The sequence below is a fragment of the Cervus canadensis genome, chromosome 1, assembly GCF_019320065.1.
Source record: "Cervus canadensis isolate Bull #8, Minnesota chromosome 1, ASM1932006v1, whole genome shotgun sequence".
Classification (NCBI taxonomy): Eukaryota; Metazoa; Chordata; class Mammalia; order Artiodactyla; family Cervidae; genus Cervus; species Cervus canadensis.
Genome location: NC_057386.1, coordinates 18,355,551 through 18,372,731, shown reverse-complemented (window position 1 = coordinate 18,372,731; position 17,181 = coordinate 18,355,551). Strand labels below are relative to the sequence as shown.

At 52.2% G+C, this 17,181-nt stretch overlaps 1 protein-coding gene across 3 annotated transcripts; it reads right to left on the bottom strand.

Moving 5' to 3' along the window:
* Positions 1-3,315: 3,315 nt before the first annotated feature.
* Positions 3,316-16,659, bottom strand: ITGA2B (integrin subunit alpha 2b). Of its 3 annotated transcripts, XM_043466828.1 has the most exons (30): positions 16,262-16,658; positions 14,734-14,855; positions 14,547-14,644; positions 14,272-14,440; positions 13,967-14,016; positions 13,844-13,889; positions 13,625-13,750; positions 13,211-13,258; positions 13,013-13,056; positions 12,832-12,885; positions 12,657-12,709; positions 12,236-12,447; positions 9,865-10,047; positions 9,574-9,619; positions 9,372-9,476; positions 9,229-9,284; positions 8,988-9,133; positions 8,705-8,830; positions 8,069-8,136; positions 7,720-7,867; positions 7,067-7,159; positions 6,747-6,826; positions 6,354-6,434; positions 6,133-6,229; positions 5,881-6,033; positions 5,663-5,779; positions 5,062-5,175; positions 4,735-4,836; positions 4,424-4,540; positions 3,316-3,620 (listed from the first exon to the last, which is right to left on the bottom strand). In XM_043466828.1, the coding sequence occupies exons 1-30, from the start codon at positions 16,447-16,449 to the stop codon at positions 3,564-3,566; spliced, it is 3,099 nt and encodes a 1,032-aa protein (XP_043322763.1). In that variant the 5' UTR covers positions 16,450-16,658; the 3' UTR covers positions 3,316-3,563. The 3 variants fall into 3 exon arrangements, with proteins under 3 accessions (XP_043322763.1, XP_043322784.1, XP_043322773.1); XM_043466838.1 differs by lacking the exon at positions 3,316-3,620 and having other exon boundaries at positions 4,422-4,540; positions 4,639-4,836; positions 16,262-16,659; XM_043466849.1 differs by lacking the exons at positions 7,720-7,867; positions 8,069-8,136.
* Between the last annotated feature and the right edge of the window lie 522 nt (positions 16,660-17,181).

Here is a 17,181-nt window from a genome sequence, read left to right as displayed (position 1 = left end):
CTGCCTTCAATCTTTCCCAGCATCAGGGTCTTTTCCAATGAATCAGTTCTTCACATCAGGTGGCCAAAGTATTAGGGTTTCAGCTTCAGCATCAGTTCTTCCAATGAATATTCAGGATTGATTTCCTTAAGATTGTCTGGTTTGATCTCCTTGCAGTTCCAGGGACTCTCAAGTCTTCTCCAACACCACAGTTCAAAAGCATCAATTCTTTTGCGCTCAGCTCTCTTTATGTTCCAACTCTCACATCCTTACATTACTGGAGAAACGACAGCTTTGACTAGACAGACCTTTGTTGGCAATGTAATGTCTCTGCTTTTAATTTTTTTAATTTATTTTTTTTTGTCTCTGCTTTTTAATATGCTGTCTAGGTTGGTCATAGCTATTCTTCCAAGGAGCAAGCGTCTTTTAATTTCATGGCTGCAGTCACCATCTGCAGTGATTTTGGAGCCCCCCAAAATAAAGTCTCTCACTGTTTCCATTGTTTTCCCATCTATTTGCCCTGAAGTGATGGGACCGGATGCCATGATCTTAGTTTTCTGAATGTTGAGTTTTAAACCAACTTTTTCACTCTCCTCTTTCACTTCATCAAGAGGCTCTTTAGTTCTTCGCTTTCTGCCATAAAGTTGGTGTCATCTGCACATCTGAGGTTATTGATATTTCTCCCAGCCATCTTGACTCCAGCTTATGCTTCATTCAGTCAGGTATTTTGCATGATGTATTCTGCATATAAGTTAAATAAGCAGAGTGACAATATACAGCCTTGACATGCTCCTCTCCCAATTTGGAACCAGTCTATCGTTCGATGTCCAGTTCTAACTGTTGCTTCTTGACCTGCATACAGATTTCTCAGGAGCCAGGTAAGGTAGACTGGTATTCCCATCTCTTGAAGAATTTTCTGCAGTTTGTTGTGATCCATACAGTCAAAGGCTTTGGCATAGTCAATAAGGCAGAAGTAGATGTTTTTCTGGAACTCTCTTGCTTTTTTGATGATCCAGCAGATGTTGGCAGTTTGATCTCTTGTTCCTCTGCCTTTTATAAAGCCAACTTGAACATCTGGAAGTTCATGGTTCATGTACTGTTGAAGCCTGGCTTGGAGAATTTTGAGCATTACTTTACTAGCATGTCAGATGAGTGCAATTGCGTGGTAGTTTGAACATTCTTTGGCATTGTCTTTCTTTGGGATTGGGATGAAAACTGACCTTTTCCAATCTGTGGCCACTGCTGAGTTTTCCAAATTTGCTGGCATATTGAGTGCAGCACTTTCACAGCATCATCTTTTATGATTTGAAATAGCTCAACTGGAATTCTATCACCTCCACTAGCTTTGTTCATAGTGATGCTTCCTGAAGCCCACTTGACTTCGCACTCCAGGATGTCTGGTCTAGGTGAGTGATCACACCATTGTGGTTATCTGGTTCATGAAGATTTTTTTTTATACAGTTCTGTGTATTCTTGCCACTTCTGCTTAATATCTTCTGCTTCTGTTAGGTCCATACCATTTCTGTCCTTTATTGTACCCATCTTTGCATGAAACGTTCCCTTGGTATCTCTAATTTCCTTGAAGAGATCTCTAGTCTTTCCCATTCTATTGTTTTCCTCTATTTCTTTGCATTGATAACTGAGGATGGCTTTCTTATCTCTCCTTGCTATTTTTTTGAACTCTGAATTCAAATAGGTATCTATTTCCTTTTCTCCTTTGCTTTTAGCTTCTTTTCTTTTTTTTCAGCTATGTGTAAGGCCTCTTCAGACAACCATTTTGCCTTTTTGCATTTCTTTTTCTTGGGAATGGTCTTGATCACTGCCTTCCGTACAATGTCACAAACCTCCCTCCATCATTCTTCAGGCACTCTATCAGATCTAATCCCTTGAATCTCTTCATTCATCTCTCTGCTCATCTCATCACAGAGGCTTTCCCTGACCACTTTCCCTAAAATGTCAGCCCTCTCCCAACACCACTTATTTGATCACTGTCTCCTTATCTTTATTTTGACCCCCACTGATCATACATTAGTTTGTTTGTTTTTTCCTCCTGGTTGAATGTAAGTTCCATGAGCTCAGGGACTTTGTTTTATCCCTTGCTCCATCCTAGCATTGGAACAGGACTAGGCACATGGTAGGTGCTCCATAAATATTAACTGAACTCATGAACTCATGAACTGAACTCATGAACATCTCTCAGGACTCCAGGAGGACCCTCCACCTCCTCCCCCGCACTGCTACTCACTGGCTCCAGCCTCCACGTGGGACAATTGTGTTCCAACCCCAGCTCTCCTGTGAGCTCCGTGCCTGTGCCCTTATTTCAAACTGAAGACCCCTCCCCTTAGTGGGGAAGAAGGAACAGCAAGCAGCAGGGTAGCCAGAGAGCAATGCCTGCTCTTCTGTCCCTGCTGAAACTGCCTTCCTCAGACTGAGGGCTTACTCAGCCTCCTTCTGCCCCTTCTCACTCTGAACATCTTTTTTATTTTTTTAAAGATTTTTGGGGGGCCTGGCTTCCCTGGTGGTCTAGTGATTAAGAATCCCTCTGCCAGTGCAGGGGACATGGATTCCATCCCTGGTCAGGGAACATCCCACATGTCTGGAAGCAACTAAGCCTGTGTGCCACAACTACTGAAGCCCAGCTCACTGCAAGGAAAAGTAGTCCCGGCTCCCTGCAAATAGAGAAAGCCCATGTTTAGCAAGGAAGACTCAGAGCAGCCAAAAATAAAAAATAATAATAAATAAATGTTACAAAACATTTTTATATGGGCCATTTTTTTCTCTTTATAGAATTTGTCACAACATTGCTTCTGTTTTATGTTTTCATTTTTTGCACACTAGGCTTGTGGGCTCTTAGCTCCCCCACCAGAAATCGAACCCACACGCCCTACATTGGAAGGTGAGTCTTAACCACTGACCACCAAGGAAATCCCTGAATACAGCTTTAAGGACCTTCTTTTATGAGAGTGGGGACAGCATATTACTTCCCAACTCTTAATTCATCTTGGGGTTTATTTCCTCCAAAATAATGGAAAAAAATATTGTTTAAATTCACCCACCAGGGACTCAGCCTCCCTTTTCTGATGCGCCCAACCCTCCTCTCACCCAACCACCCTGAGACACCCCATTCCCCTCCAGTCTCATTTGGAGGCTCTACCATCCCTTTTCCCTTGTTCCACTCTCTAGCTCCTGATACTCTCCAAAGACAGTAATTTGCACCCTAACCCTGGCAGAGACCTCTCTGCTCACACTTCTTCCAGTCCTAGATTCCTCAGCCCAAACATCACCTCAGGCCCCTCTCCTCTTCTGACACCCAAGAAGAGGCAGCATGCTGTGGAGTTGGGGTCCAAGTTCTTTATTAGGCAGCAGGAGAGGGGGTGACTCAGCTCTGATGGGAGGGAGAGGACATCAGGAGGCAGAGAGAGATGGTGACCCAAGTAGATGACCCAGGGTCCACCTGATCTCCATCTCCACTAGTAGAATGTCACCCTCCCAGCCTCGGGCAACCAGAGACGGGGAGGGGCACTCGTTAGAGAAGGGACACATCACACGCAGCCTTGCTGCCAGGACAGAGATGTGTGGGCTCATCACTCCTCTTCATCATCTTCTTCTAAGGGTGGACGATTCCGCTTGAAGAAGCCAACCTGGGGGGTGTGCAGGGGCCAGGGATGGGGTGTAAAGGTGATTTTTCAGCCCCAGAGCAGCAATGGAGAATGTATGCTAGAAACCAGCCAGCCACGAGGTCCTCACCCTGAACCAACACAATCCTCACTATATGGTCAAGTGGAGGCATTTCCCATTTAGAGATAATGCATGGAACAAAAAATTTTTTTAACATTTTGTTTTTCATTTCCTGAATTTTTCTTAAGTACTGATGATTATTTCTCTATATGACTCAAGCTTGTGATGGTATATATTTGATTATTATAAGTCTAATGTATGTTTTCCCTAAAAGCACTGTGGCTTTCTAGGGTTTGGATACTTGAGCGAGTTTGAGAACAGTGCAGGTGTTCTCCAGGGGCAGAGGAGGGAGTGACCCACCAGGGACACATCGGAGCAGGAAGACCTGGGTCCTTCTGGGGGAGGGACAAAGCAGGGAGGAGGTGAAAATTCTCAGGGGTCAATGGATTCCAGAAGGCAAGACTCAGTCCCTGGGACTCCTGCTCTCAGGGGGAGCTGATCTAAAGGCCTTAGGATTAAAAAAAAAAAAAAACAAAGGCCTTAGGATTTCAGGTGCCACCTCTCCCAGGGACCTGTGCCCTGGAAGAGACCCTCTGGAGGGTGACATTCTAATAGCGGAGATGGAAATCAGATGGACCCTGGGTCATCTACTTGGGCCACCATCTCTCTCTGCCTCCCTGTGGGATTGTCTGCCCTCCTCACCTCCGACCCCCACCACCTCACTTCCACACCCCCCCCCCCACCTCAACCTTGCTTCACGTCTCACCTTCCACATGGCCAGGATCAGGAATGTGAGCAGCAGCAGGCCGCCCAGCACGCCTACCAGCACCCACCACACTGGAATCTCTCTCTCCTCCAAGACCCGAAGCACCTGCGTCTGCACCTGAGGGGAGACCCGCGGGTCTCCTCAGTCACCGGGACACTTGCTTTTCCCAGAGACTCAGAGACTTGACCTGCGGCCAAGCCACCTACTTGTCCCACCTCTCAGATCCAGGCAGTCCCTGCTGGGCAGGGACTCAGGAGAAGACCAATGGGAGACCCGCGGGACCCTTTCTGCCACCATTCTTCCACACCCACCAGAACTTCCCCGCTGGGCAGGCTGAGGGCAGGCACGGAGTAGGGAAAGGAGGAGACGTTGAACCAAGCGTGCGACTGCAGCACAAACTGATCCAGGGGCCTCTGGATGGGGTGGAGGTGAAAGGCGTTTACACGAGGCCTGTTGGTTGCAGGAGTCCTGGCCTCGGGCTCCGCTGTAGGAAGATCCGCCCTGTCTGCCTGCTCCGTATTAAACCAACCCAGCCCTCATTCTCTCCCCGCCCCTAAGGCCCCGCCTCCACAAGCCCCGCCCCCAAGCACTTCAGGCCCCGCCTCTAGAAGGCCCCGCCCACCCCCATCCCGGTTCACCTCTTGGAGGGTGGGCAGCCACAGGAAGGCCAGCACCGTGACCATGACCCGCTGCCCGCGCTCCATCTCCTGCAGCTCACAGTGCACCACAGTACAGGGCGCCGAGTCGCAGCTCTGAAGGGACATGTCATTGGTCCCCAGCCCCTACTGACCCATCATCACCCCCATCATAGGACCCAAGTCAGAGGGGGCTGGGGGGTCGAAGAGCTTGGGCCAGGCCTCCCTGTCGGGAAGGGCCTCAGATTCAAGCTTGGGACATTATCTTTGAATGGGATTGCTCACACTGTCCCAAAGATACAGGGAAAGGGCAGGAAGAAGTGGGTCAGTCGTACAGCGTTCAGTACTAAGCCTTATTGTAACCCTGCTTTGGCATTTGTTCATTTTCTTTAATGTACGATACCTTGAAACATACAAGTGCCCCCCCCCCCACCCCACACCAGACACAAGATGAGCACAATCCTTCATATTCACCTGGAGGTCCCTGTGAGACCAAGGTGACCCACATGAGGTCCCCACCACACCCTTCTCTCTCTCTGCCTCCCATCCCCTCTGCCTCTGGGCCCCAGGGCGGCCCCAGCTGGAGACCACAGAGCCTGCTCACCACCAAGATTGGGTCTTGGAGCCTTGAGGGCTGCTTCTCCTCCGGCAGGACGGCCTGTCTGCGATCCCGCTTGTGATGGGCCGGGGAAGGGCTGGGGGTGGGCAGCCTCCATTCCAGCTGAGGAGGCAAAGAGGCCCTCAGGTCTCATGCTCTGCCCACCTGTCAGCCCTCCCACAGGGGCCCTGGTTGATGGGCTAGGGATTCAAGTGGGCTGTCACCTGGCGGGGGTTGGGAGAGGGCTCTGAGGTGCACTGAAGGCCTCCTTGTGGCTGAATATGCAGGATGTAGAGCAGGTCTGAGGACTGGGACTGGCTGGGGAGGTAGAGGTTGAGGCGGAGGCCACTTACAGCACCAGGGCCATTGTTGTGGAGCTGGCAGGGCGGTGGTGGCAAGATGTTACGAGGCTCAGCACCAAGACCAGCTCCTGGGACCCTCCCACCCCAGCCTGGGGCCCGGAGCCTCCTTCCTACCTCATAGGTGTGCTCCACTTTGGGGCCCCAGCCATCAGAGCTGTTCTGCCCACTGCCTTCTTCCGCAGCCACCACCAGGGAGGCTGGAAAGGAATTCCTGCAGGGGCCCGAGACCCCCAGAGTGAGCCTTATCCCCTGACTTGCCCGTGGGGGTTTGCCCAGGACCCCCTGAGCCTCAGGGCTGTGCCTGCCAACTCCCTTTTGCCTCCTTGGGCTCTCACCCTCTCAATTCCACGTGGGCCGCTGCCCGGACTGGCACATCCAGCTCCACCATCTCACTATTTGGATTCTGGCTGTTCTTGCTGTAGGAAGGGGGCCGAGGAGAAACAGATCAGGACAGCAGCCCAGTGAACATCAGGACTCTCAGGGCAGGGGGCAGGGGAGAGGGGGCAGAATATCAGAGGGCTCAGGAAGAGCTAACTCCACAAACAGCATGCCACACTAAAGTTAGTTCCTCTAGGGCTCCAAAACTCAGAAACAAGTCTCTGAGGAAGAGAGGAAACAGGGAAGTCTAAAGAGCATGCCTCCCAGAGAACCCTTCTGTGTGGCAGGCATCTGAGGGTCTCTGTGTGGGGATCAGACAGGGGGAGGGAGTGCCCCCCAGTCTAGTATACCTCCTGATCTGCAGCATGAAGGACACCTGCTCCCCAGCCTCTTCCAGCTTCCCCACGCTCACCCACATCATGACTTCTATCTGAGACACGGGGAGGACCAGAGTCACTCTGAATGTGACGCCCACTCTGAATGTGGCCGCCAGTCCTCGTCCTGAAGACCACTCAGAGAGGGAGTCACTCACCCAAGACCACACAGCCAGGGAGTGAGAGGACAAGGATTCCAGTCTCGAGCCATCTGACTTCAAACCCAGCCCCCGAAACCCAGCTGTCTATGAACCCCTGGTAGAGGAGACCCATCACCTAGGACTGAGTGGCCTCACCTCGGCATTACTCTTCATGGGGTTTCCCAGCTCACACAGCACCACCTTGGTCTCATTCTCCTTCTTCTGGTTACAGATGAGCCTCTCAAAGCCCTTCGGAGAAGCAGTCCCGAGGAAGAAGATGGTTACACAGCATCCCTTCTATATTTAAGCTCCCTTGGAAAGTCAGGGTGGGGAGGATTCCAGGGTGGAATGGAGGGTTTCAAGTGGAGGTGGAGTTCAAGGACTGTCACATTCCTGTTAATGTATTACTGTAGCATCTTATTCTTTTTAATGATTTTTAAAAAATGAAAACCACAAAACATCACATGGATGGTAACTCCATTGTTATCAACAGCATCAGTAAAATAAAAAATAAATATACACCTATGTAAGTATCCATGTCAAGAAAAAAGAATGCAAGGAAATCCAAATCTAACAGAAATCCAAAACCAAATGTAAATGGTGGCTCCTGTTAACAGTTATTTCCTGATTTTATATACAAGTTCTTGCATTGTATGCCATTAGTAAATATTCCTCCTCCAAATTAGAGGGGGAAAAAAAATCACAGCTCTTGAAGGGAAGCATAGAGAAATGGGAGCTCTCAGGTGGGAGATGAGAATCAAGGCTCCTGTACTTCCCAGGTCCCCATCAACACCGGGGTGGGGGCTCACCTCCATGTTGCTGACAGCCCGCATGTAGTGGGCGCCTGGGGGCAGGTACACAGCCAGCTCGGCCTCGTAGGCTCCCTCACCCTCATTGGCTGCATCCATTTGCAGCTCCAGCACGTTGTCGGCTCCAATTAGGAGTGGGGAGCCCTTCCTGTGGCAGTTGAGAAGGGAGTAAAGCCAAGGAGGCTGGGTCCAAGCCCAGGGTCTGGGACGAGGAGACAGGCTGAGGCCAGAGTATCAGGATCCAGGTGGGGAGGGGCTGTCGTCAGGGTAGACAGGGCGAGGTGGGAGGGCAGTGGGCGGTGTTGGGGGGCAGTGGGCGGTGTGGGGGGGCAGTGGGCAGTCTTCTCACACGCTGGCAGTGAGCTGCAACTGTGGCACACACAGGTCATCATCTCCACAGTCCAGAATGATGCGGGTCTAGAGGGGACACGTCATGTGGGTGGGTAGGTTTGGGGGTCACAGTGGGTTTGGGGAATTAGAAGGTCTGAGAAGAAAAAGAAGGTTGGTGATGATATCAGAGCTTTGGGGTTTGCTTCAGGGTTTGGGATGATGTCAGGGCTTTGATGATGCAAGGAAATCCATCAAACGTTAATGAAGTTTCCTGTTAACATGTATTTCCAGATTTTATAGTTCAGTTCTTGAATTGGATACCATCAGCAAATATTCCTCTTCCAAATTAAGAGGAAAAAAAATTACGGCTCTTAAACGAAAGCGTGGAGAAGTGGAAGCTCTCAGGTGGGAGATGAGCAGGTAGACATCAGGGTTTAAATGAGAGTTTAGAGGTGATGTCAACATCTGAGGTTTGTATGAGGGTTTGGGGGGATTGAGATTTGGCAGTTTTCATTAGGGTTTAGAGTAAGCATTAGAGATTAGAGGTGACATCCAGGTTTGGATGTCTATTCGGATGTCAATATGGGCACTACCCAAACCTTGACAATCTTGCAGGGGTCCTCCCCCTCCCCTGCAGGCACCTGCCCACCCCTACCTGTTCCTGGATGTGGGTGTCTCCATGCAGCACGAGAGCCGGCGCTCCTCCATCCTTCTCGGGCGGCAGGGACACACTAAAGCTGAGCACGATCGGACTTAGCTTGTCCCGGAAGTCGGCCTCATCCTAGGGAAGGGGGCAAGAGACGGGCCGTCTTGCTACCACGTACCCTACCTACCTTGTGTGTCCCGCTGACCACCCCTGCAGCGCCCGGCCCCACGCCCCGAGGCTGGATTAACAGGCTCTGCATACCCAGCCCTGCCCACCCCCAGCCTGGGCATACTCGGAGGAAGGCCGTGGCGTTGTAGCAGATGCGGCTGCCTCTCAGTTCCAGGTCCCGGATGGTGCCCGCCTGCTGAGAGTCCAACAGTAGGACCCGCCGGCCCTGGCGGGGCTTCTGCCGGTCCAGCTGCAGCTCAGCCTTCAGGTCTGGCCCAGGCAAGCGGGGTGCATCAGAGTCTCCCGGGCCAGCCTCCAGGGGAGCCCAGGCCCACCTGCCTCCTGTTCCCCACGGTGCCACTCACGCAGCTTCTCGGGAATGTTGTGCCCACTGGCTCCCACACACATCTGGATGTTAAAGCTACAGAGAGACGAATGGGGCTCAGGGGCTAGGGTCGCCCGGCTGAGGTCCCAGATCCTGCCTGGCCCACACCCTCCGTTTCCTCACCAGCTCACTGGGGTCTTGGTCTGGGACAGGACACAAGTCTTCACGGCAGGGTTTAGTGAATCTTGCACCATCAGCTGGACAGTGATCATCACCACTGGCTGAGCCCTGGTGGGAATTGGGAGGCTTGCCTTGGTGGCCCCTCCTGACCTAGTCTCTGATGGGGTGGGTTCTTCCCCATCTTGTCCCTGGAGCCAGCGCTCACCTGTATACCACGACCTTGCTGGCCCCGTAAGCTCCCACAAGCAGGTCTATAGATATTGTGAGAAGGAGGGGTGGTGTCAGAATCGTTAATTAGAGACTTATGGGGTCTTCATCTCATTTTCTCAGGGGTTTCCCACACTACCTTCCCCATAGGAGGTTTGATCTGGCCCCCGAACCCACAGAGGTCTCAGGGGGGCACCAGGTCAGGTTCAAGCCCCTTGCTGTGTCTCTTAGTATCTCCAGCTAATGCCCAAGACCCCTTCCTGTCTAGCTGGAGGCAGTCCAGGGGCACCTGGGTATCCGTTGTCATCGATATCTGTGGCACCTCGAAGGGAGAAGCCAAAGCCAGAGCCTGTGGGGAAGGGGCTGTCCAGGACCTGGGAGGGGGATGGGTTAAGCCCCTCACTCTGACCCAGGTACACCAACACTTGGCCTTGACCGCTGGGACCCCCATAGGGGGCGGCTACCGCAACATCTGGAAAGAACAACAGAAAGGGAGTGGCTATCTCTTATCCAGTCGCTCCAGGCCCTATAACACTTCCCTGAGCTCCTTCTCTGGGCAGACCCCAGGGGAGCAGGAGAGGAATGCAGGGGTCCCGGCAAGGAAGCATCTGCCCCACTCTCCAGGAGTTTACAATTGGGTGGGAGGAAGACCCATCAAGTCAGATTATTGTAAAAACAGTCTAACAGCCCTCACTATCTATTGAGGACAATATATTGTCATGATTTCTTTTAATCCTGAAAACTAGGCATTATTATTCCCATTTTAAAGGAGAAAATAGAGTCCCAGAAGATTAAGTAACCAAGACCTGCTAAATATTTGCCTCCTCTTCAGCTGGGGCATTCCACTCCCACCATGTAAACCCAGGGTCACACCATGGGCTTGTCATCACTCATAACTTTAATGACCAGTCTTGAAAATGTAGTCATCATTAATAACAATCATTAATAATCTTATTAACCTGTAAGAATTCTTTGCATGTGATGGCAATTAAGATCTTTGATATATATGTTGTAACTGTCTTTCCCTTGCCTTCTGACTTCATGGTATGTTTTCTGTGCAGTTTTTTTCTTTTAAAGATGTACTGACTTTTCTGATAGGCTCAGAACACAGTCTCACCCAGTCACCTGATCTTTGGCTTCCCCATCTCTCCACCTATTTTCTAAACATTCAATTACCCTCGCCATATCCTCAGCCATCCCGCCCCATTGCCAGTCCTAGCCAGACCCCACCACATTGGGCACTGTGAATTCCTGACCTCCAGCCATCACCAGGGGCCTCAGTGTATGCCTAGCAGTCCCTCAGGGTTTTCTGCTCAGTACGTATTTCAAACCTTTTCCATTCAATCAAGCTCCCCGCCTCTCACTTCCTTCACAAAGAGAAGCAACCAAACTGTTGTGCTTTTTGCTCTTCTCCCCTCTTGACCCTAGAATAGTGTCCCTCCTACACCTGCCACTAGCCTGAGCATTCCAGCCCTGCATCTCTCAGGCATTGCAGGGACCCACTTCCAGCTCACTCCCTGCCCCTATTTCCCCACAAGATCATTTTCCTCCATATTTCACCTACTACATAGTCTTTATAATTAAAATAGCCTTCCTTTAATCCTCATCTCCTTTCAGTAATCACCTTTCTCTTTCTCCTTTCACAAACTGGTAGAAAAAGCAGTCTACTCTGGCTGCCATCAATTCTTCACCTTCATTCATATCTTGCACCATGACAGTCTGGCTTTGGTCCCTAGCTAGCCCTGAATTGGTTCTTGTCACTGTCACCAATGACTTCTTTCTTGCTAAAGCCCAGGAATACTTACTGCTTCAGCCCCATCTAATTGTACCTTTCAGCAGCATCTGGAGCCACCGACCCAGCTTCCTTCTGCTTCCAGCACTCTTCCTTTGAGTTCTGGGCCATCAGATCTCCTAGTTTCCCTCCTACCCCTCTGAACATCCCTCTGTCTCCTTTCTAGACCCACTTTTTCTGGGAGTCCCCTAAATGCTCTTGTTCCCCAGGGCTCTCTCCTGGGCCTCTTCCCACTCTGCAACCTCCCAGGACCTCATCGACCCTCCCCAAGCCCTTATCTCCCATTCAGACCTCTCTGCTGGAAATGGGGGAAGTCACACCCAGCTGTTCCCTGGATATGTCTGCCTAAGGCTCCCAAGCCTTTCATGATCAAACAAGTCTAGGGAATTCCCTGGCGGTCCAATGGTTAGGACTCCGTACTTTCACTGCCAGGGATATGGGGTTCGATCCCTGATTGGGGAACTAAGATCTAGCAAGTTGTGCGGCATGGCCAAAAAAAGAAAAAGAAAAAGATCAAATGAGAGCAGAGCTGATTTGCTGATCTCCCTCCAGGCCTGTGGCAAGACTTGAGTTCCAGGCAGTGAAGGGCACCACCACCCACCCAACTCCTCTCTCTTAGCCCTACCTCCAGTCACCCATCAAGTTCTAATAATCTAAGTAATAACTATCTAGAAATCACCCTCATCTCTAACTCTGCTGCCAAAGCCCACACCCCAGTGGTCACTATCTCTTGCCTGGACTAATGCAAACAAATCCCAACTGGTCTCCTTTAACTCTCTCCTGCTCAAAGCCCTTCCTGGCTCCCGCTACCCTCAGGTCAAATCCACGATCTTTGTCATGGCTATAAACCCCTTCTCTCTTGCCTTACCATTGTAGCCATCCCGGTTGAGGTCGCCCAGAGGTGCGATGGCTGAGCCAAATCGCCCATAGAGCTGTGTGCCAGTCAGCAGGAGGTTGGGGGCCCCCAGCATTCGGGCGCCTCGAGTCTGCAGGAACAAGTACACACGCCCCACCTCGGCCAGCTTGCGGTCAGCACGGCTCTCCATGTACAGTGGTGCGCCCACCAAGAGGTCATGCCTCCTGCAGGCCCAACGGGCGGTTATGTGGGGATGGGTTAGGGGGATGCTGTGGGCCTGAGCCCAGGCTTACCCATCCTTGCCCTCCCGCTCCCCTCGGTGGTCATGTGTGAGTGAGGGCTGGGAAAGGAAGAGACCAGAGACCAAGGGCAGTCAACACCTCTGGTAATTTGGGACCCAAGTGGGTAGGGGTGGGGGCGCCTGGCTTCTCACCCATCCCCATTGACGTCAGTGATGGCCACTGAGTGCCCAAAATACGAAGCCATCTGCAGAAAATGGGGCACACCTTAATTTCTGTCCTCATACTCACACTTCCATCCCACCACGTCTCGCGGAATATTCCAGGGTCTCAATTCCCTGGTCTTGGACACCCCCACCTGATCCTCACCTGCTCTCCATGCAGCCGGTGCAGCGTCTGGTGGTAGGAGTCCAAAATTTCCACCTGCTCAGAAAACGTACAGGAGCATGTCACAGTTGAGCCCACCTCAGAAGGGCAGGAAGTTTGGGGGGGCGGGGCGCGGTTCAGGCTGAAGAGTGGAATCAGTGAGGGGTGGACAGAGGGCACTCACCGCTCCCAGGGTCCAACTCCAGGTGGGGGCACCGAAGACATACTCTGGGGAGAGCCGGGCCCAGAAAGTGAGGTCTCTGGAACCCCCACCTGGTTCCCGCCCGCCGTTCTGCATCCCTGGGAGATTTCAATGCGGGTCTTGGAAGTGCTCTTTTCCGGGCAGGACTCCCCAAACCCCACCCCTAAGTGAATTTCTTGCCTGTAGTTTTGGGATTTCCGTCGAAGTCGCCCACGGCCACCGAGTACCCTGAAGGCACAGTGAGAGTTAGTCCTTCCGGGAGGGTGAAGCAGGGAAAGGGCCTGAGTGAGAGGGGACTCAGAGACCACCCAGTTCAAACTCTGCATTGCGAAGACGGGGAAATCGAGGCCACCGAGAGGACAAGACCTGCCCGAGGCCACGGAGCGAATTCAGTGCGAGAAGTCGATGTGCTCGCCTTTGGGAGCTGGGCGGTCTGCAGAGGGTAGGGAGAGGGAGCTGCTTGAGCAGACTGGGGGCGCCTTAGTCCTGGGGCTGGCCAGCCAGAGTTGACAATGGGGCGTTCCTGCAGGGGTAGGGCCGGGCCAGCGGTGCCACTTGAGTGCTGGGAAGCCTCGAAGGGAGGTGCCACGTTACCCCGGTAGCCGTCGTAGTACTGCAAGTGACTGTGGTCGTAGGTGAACTGGGTGCGCACGTGCCACAAGAGGGTGCCCGGGCGGTAACTCGAGATGATATCGGCGATTGGAGCCCGCGCCAGGAGACCTACGGCGCGTGGGACAGTTGGTGTGGGCGCCCAGGAGTCTGGGGTCTGCCCGGGTCGAGAGAAGGGAGGGAGGTGTATGGAAGGGCACGTACCTACGAAATAGTAGCCGCCAGGAGCCCCAAGCACCAGCTCCCCAGCCTGAAATAGAAGCTCTGGAGGTGAGAGGGGGTCCTATTTGGGGGGCCACCCCCACGCCGTTTATGCTCCCTACTCGCCTGAGTGACTACCGAGCTGAAGCCGGCTTCGCAGTAACGCTTGTCTTCTCCTAGAGGAGGCAAAATGGAAGGGTTAGCGAAGAAGCCTGCTTTGGGGGTGGGGCGGGGCCACAGGATAATACGGGGGCGTGGTTTAATATCGACATCCAGTGGGCAGGACGCGGGGGCGGAGTCAAGAACTGGGCCATCTGGGAGACCCCAGACTGCAAGCAGGATTTGGGAAAGCTGGAGGCCAAGAGAGATCGGGTGAAGGGCGGGGCTAATGGATAACGGCCGCGAGTGGGAGGAGCCAAAACGGAGCTCACTGAAATGATTTCTCTCGTAAAATTGGCTCATTTTGTTGGCCCGGCAGGGCGAGTACTCTGTGCGGTCGCCGTTTTGGAGCTGAGCCACGAAGCAGCCACCTACGGGCGTCTTCTGAGCCTCCTCCTCGTTCCTATCTAGGACGTTCCAGTGCTGCCAGGGGGCGCAGGCCTGAAGCAGAGCCACAGGAGAATGGGGAAGGGGCGGGACTCGGGTTCCTCCCTCCACGTGTCCCCGCCCTCCGTCTGCTCCCTGATCCCAGTCCGGTAGCGCCCACCACAATGCTGTCTCTCCAACTAACGACCGACGCCCCGAGTCCTTGCCCGGCCTTGAAGGTTTGGAAAGTTTGGGTGCCTATGCTTCGCGTTTCATCATCTGGAGGGCAGAAGAAGGAGTAGGCTGCTGAAGCCCGGTTGTCCGCTCTCCTCGTAGCCCCTCCCTTTCTCTTCTTGTGAGAGACTCACTGAGGTCGAAGGGCAGCGAGCTGCACTGGCCGCCCTCGGCCTTCCAGGGGCACAGAAAAACGCCGCCGGTCTCCTCCTCGCTGCGGCCCAGGGTCCGTGGGGCGCCCACCACGACGAACACACTGCATAAGAAAGCTGGGTGAGCGCTCCGTGGATTCTGGGGTACCTCGTGCCTCCTCGGAAGGGCGGTGTGCCTTGAGGGTCACTGGATCATCTTTTCTCAGTGAGACGACACAGACCATAGAGGCCAACCTTTTCATTTTATGGCCAGTGAAACTGACTCCCAGCGAGGAGAGTCACATGCCCATCAGTAACCGAGGGAATTAAGGATAAAACTGAGAATATAACCATTAGGTTTGATTTGAACACGAGGGGTTTGATAGCCTTGCTAAGAGAGACCTAAACTCTGTACACAGTCTACATTCCCCAACACTTGCCACGAAGAGCCATGCACCGTAATCCTGTCTGAACTGTCATCAGATCTCTTTCTGAGAACCAATTTTAACCAGGAAATATTAAGCTAGTGGGCAACTCTAAAGTGGGTGGTGGGGTGCTGACATTTCTAAGGACTCTAGTAGATCTAGATTCAGTGCTGTCAGGAGAAGTAAATGAAATAAATGCATGAGAAACATTTATGCCAATGCCAGCCAAATAATACATAATGAGGGCTCCAAAAATGCTGTAATTTTTTTATCTTTTTAGTTTGCAGGATGTTTACTAAGTAGTGCCCATGAGACCAGTATCTGTGAAAAGGAGGAGAAAGAAGCAGGAGCGGGCAGGAGGCATTGAGTTGAGATTCAGACCGAATAACAGCCATGGGTCAATGTCCTGGGAACTCTGGAGTTAGAAAGACCCTCAGAACTGTCTGGAGTTGAGATGAGAGAATCAGACCCTTAACCTCTCCCCTCCCTCCACACTCCTCATTGACTAGTCATTGTTCCTGGGCCACATTTGGAGGTGGGGGAGCTTTGAGGGAGGTGGCCCTCTTCAGCAGAGGCAACTCCCCAAGGTGCTGATACTCTGAAGCTGGACTTTAGTGTCCATCTCAATAAGGAAATAGTTCAGGGTTGTTCCTATAGAGAGAAAGAGTCAGGACTCTAATTTTAGCAGTCTGAATTTGCAGCCTGATCAATCCCAACCAATAATGCTCTATTGCTTCTTTTCAAATATCAATCATTTTGCTGGGTTGAGGGGACTGGAATAGAAAAGCAAAGTGGGAGTAGATAGACAATTTCACAGTTCTGCAGGTCAACTTAAGACATGTGCTCCTTTCTGTATTTCAAGGGGACAGGGGTGGAGTGGGTCATAAAACTGACCCTTGAGGAAAAAATAAGGCGTCAACATGGGTCTCCCCTTTGTCTTTGCTCTGCCCAGCTCCCCACTGGTGCCTCTCGCTGACACCCCAGTATTCCTAACAAGAATTCAGCCCAAACAGACCCTGGAAATCACTTTGTCCAACCTCTATCACAAATAGGGAACTCAAGATCCACAGAAGCAGTGATGGTGGGGGAAGTTTCCCAGGGCTCACCTCCCATTGCTCTTCTTGTAGAAGTCCAGTGAAAACCCAAAGTGGCTGCCGTTAGGGCCTGTGTAGACAGTGAGCTGCACTGGGTCCAGGTTCAAGGCCCAGGTTGGAGGCACAACACCAGGTCCCAAGAGCAGCTGCACCCACTCCAGAAGCCAGAGGGCACGAAGCAGACGCAGAGCTCTGGCCATCGTCCTTCTCCCACAGCCTCCTAGGCACTAATGGGTTGGTGGCTTCCTCTTTCAGTTCCACCACAGGAAGTCTTTTCTTATCAAGCTGAAACCCACTTGCTGAGCAGTAGGCAGAGTCCTGGGCCATATGGTTTCTAGGGTTGCTGGGAAGAGAGTAAGTCCACCCTGCGGGGTGGATGCTCATGGCTGAAAGCCAATTCTTCCCTTTTCTTGAACATATTTTATCATTGAGTCCTGCTGGTTCTGCTCTTCAACAATGTCTCTTGAATCTTCATTCCGTTTCTCCTACCACCATGCTAGTCTAAACCACCATTGCTTCCTGCTTGGGATAGTGCAACACGCCTCCACTCTAGCCCAGTTCTGTAGGTCCTCCTCCCCCTACACAGTTCCCTGCGCTGCCAAGGCGTACTGTGACTTGGTCAGAAGTGGGGGAAGGAGTGAGGAAGGTCCTGGCCCCTGATAAGACCTGAGGCTGCTGTATCCTTAAAAGGATAAGGCACTTATCCACTTCCTCCTTCTAGGACCTTTGGCAGCCTCACTCAGTCATATTGGCACAACAGCTTCCTCACTCATCCTTCATCTGGGGCCAAGTCTTAATGTGGCCACAGCAATGTAGCCAGTGCTGGGGGAGGGGTGGTGAATGGATCCTGGCTGAAGGGAGGAGATGGGGGTAAAGTGGAGTCATCCCAGGGTGTTCTGGCTCACAGGCTCTGAGATTTGCACCAGCTGTTC

Coding starts and splice junctions, on each gene's coding strand:
- ITGA2B (XM_043466828.1), bottom strand. CDS start 16,449: ATGGCCAGAGCTCTGCGTCTGCTTCGTGCCCTCTGGCTTCTGGAGTGG. Junction 5,780..5,880: donor CCTCTCCCAACCCCCGCCAG/GTGACAGCCCAC, acceptor TTGCCTCCTCAG/CTGGAATGGAGGCTGCCCAC. Junction 5,176..5,662: donor TCCAAGACCCAATCTTGGTG/GTGAGCAGGCTC, acceptor ATGTCCCTTCAG/AGCTGCGACTCGGCGCCCTG.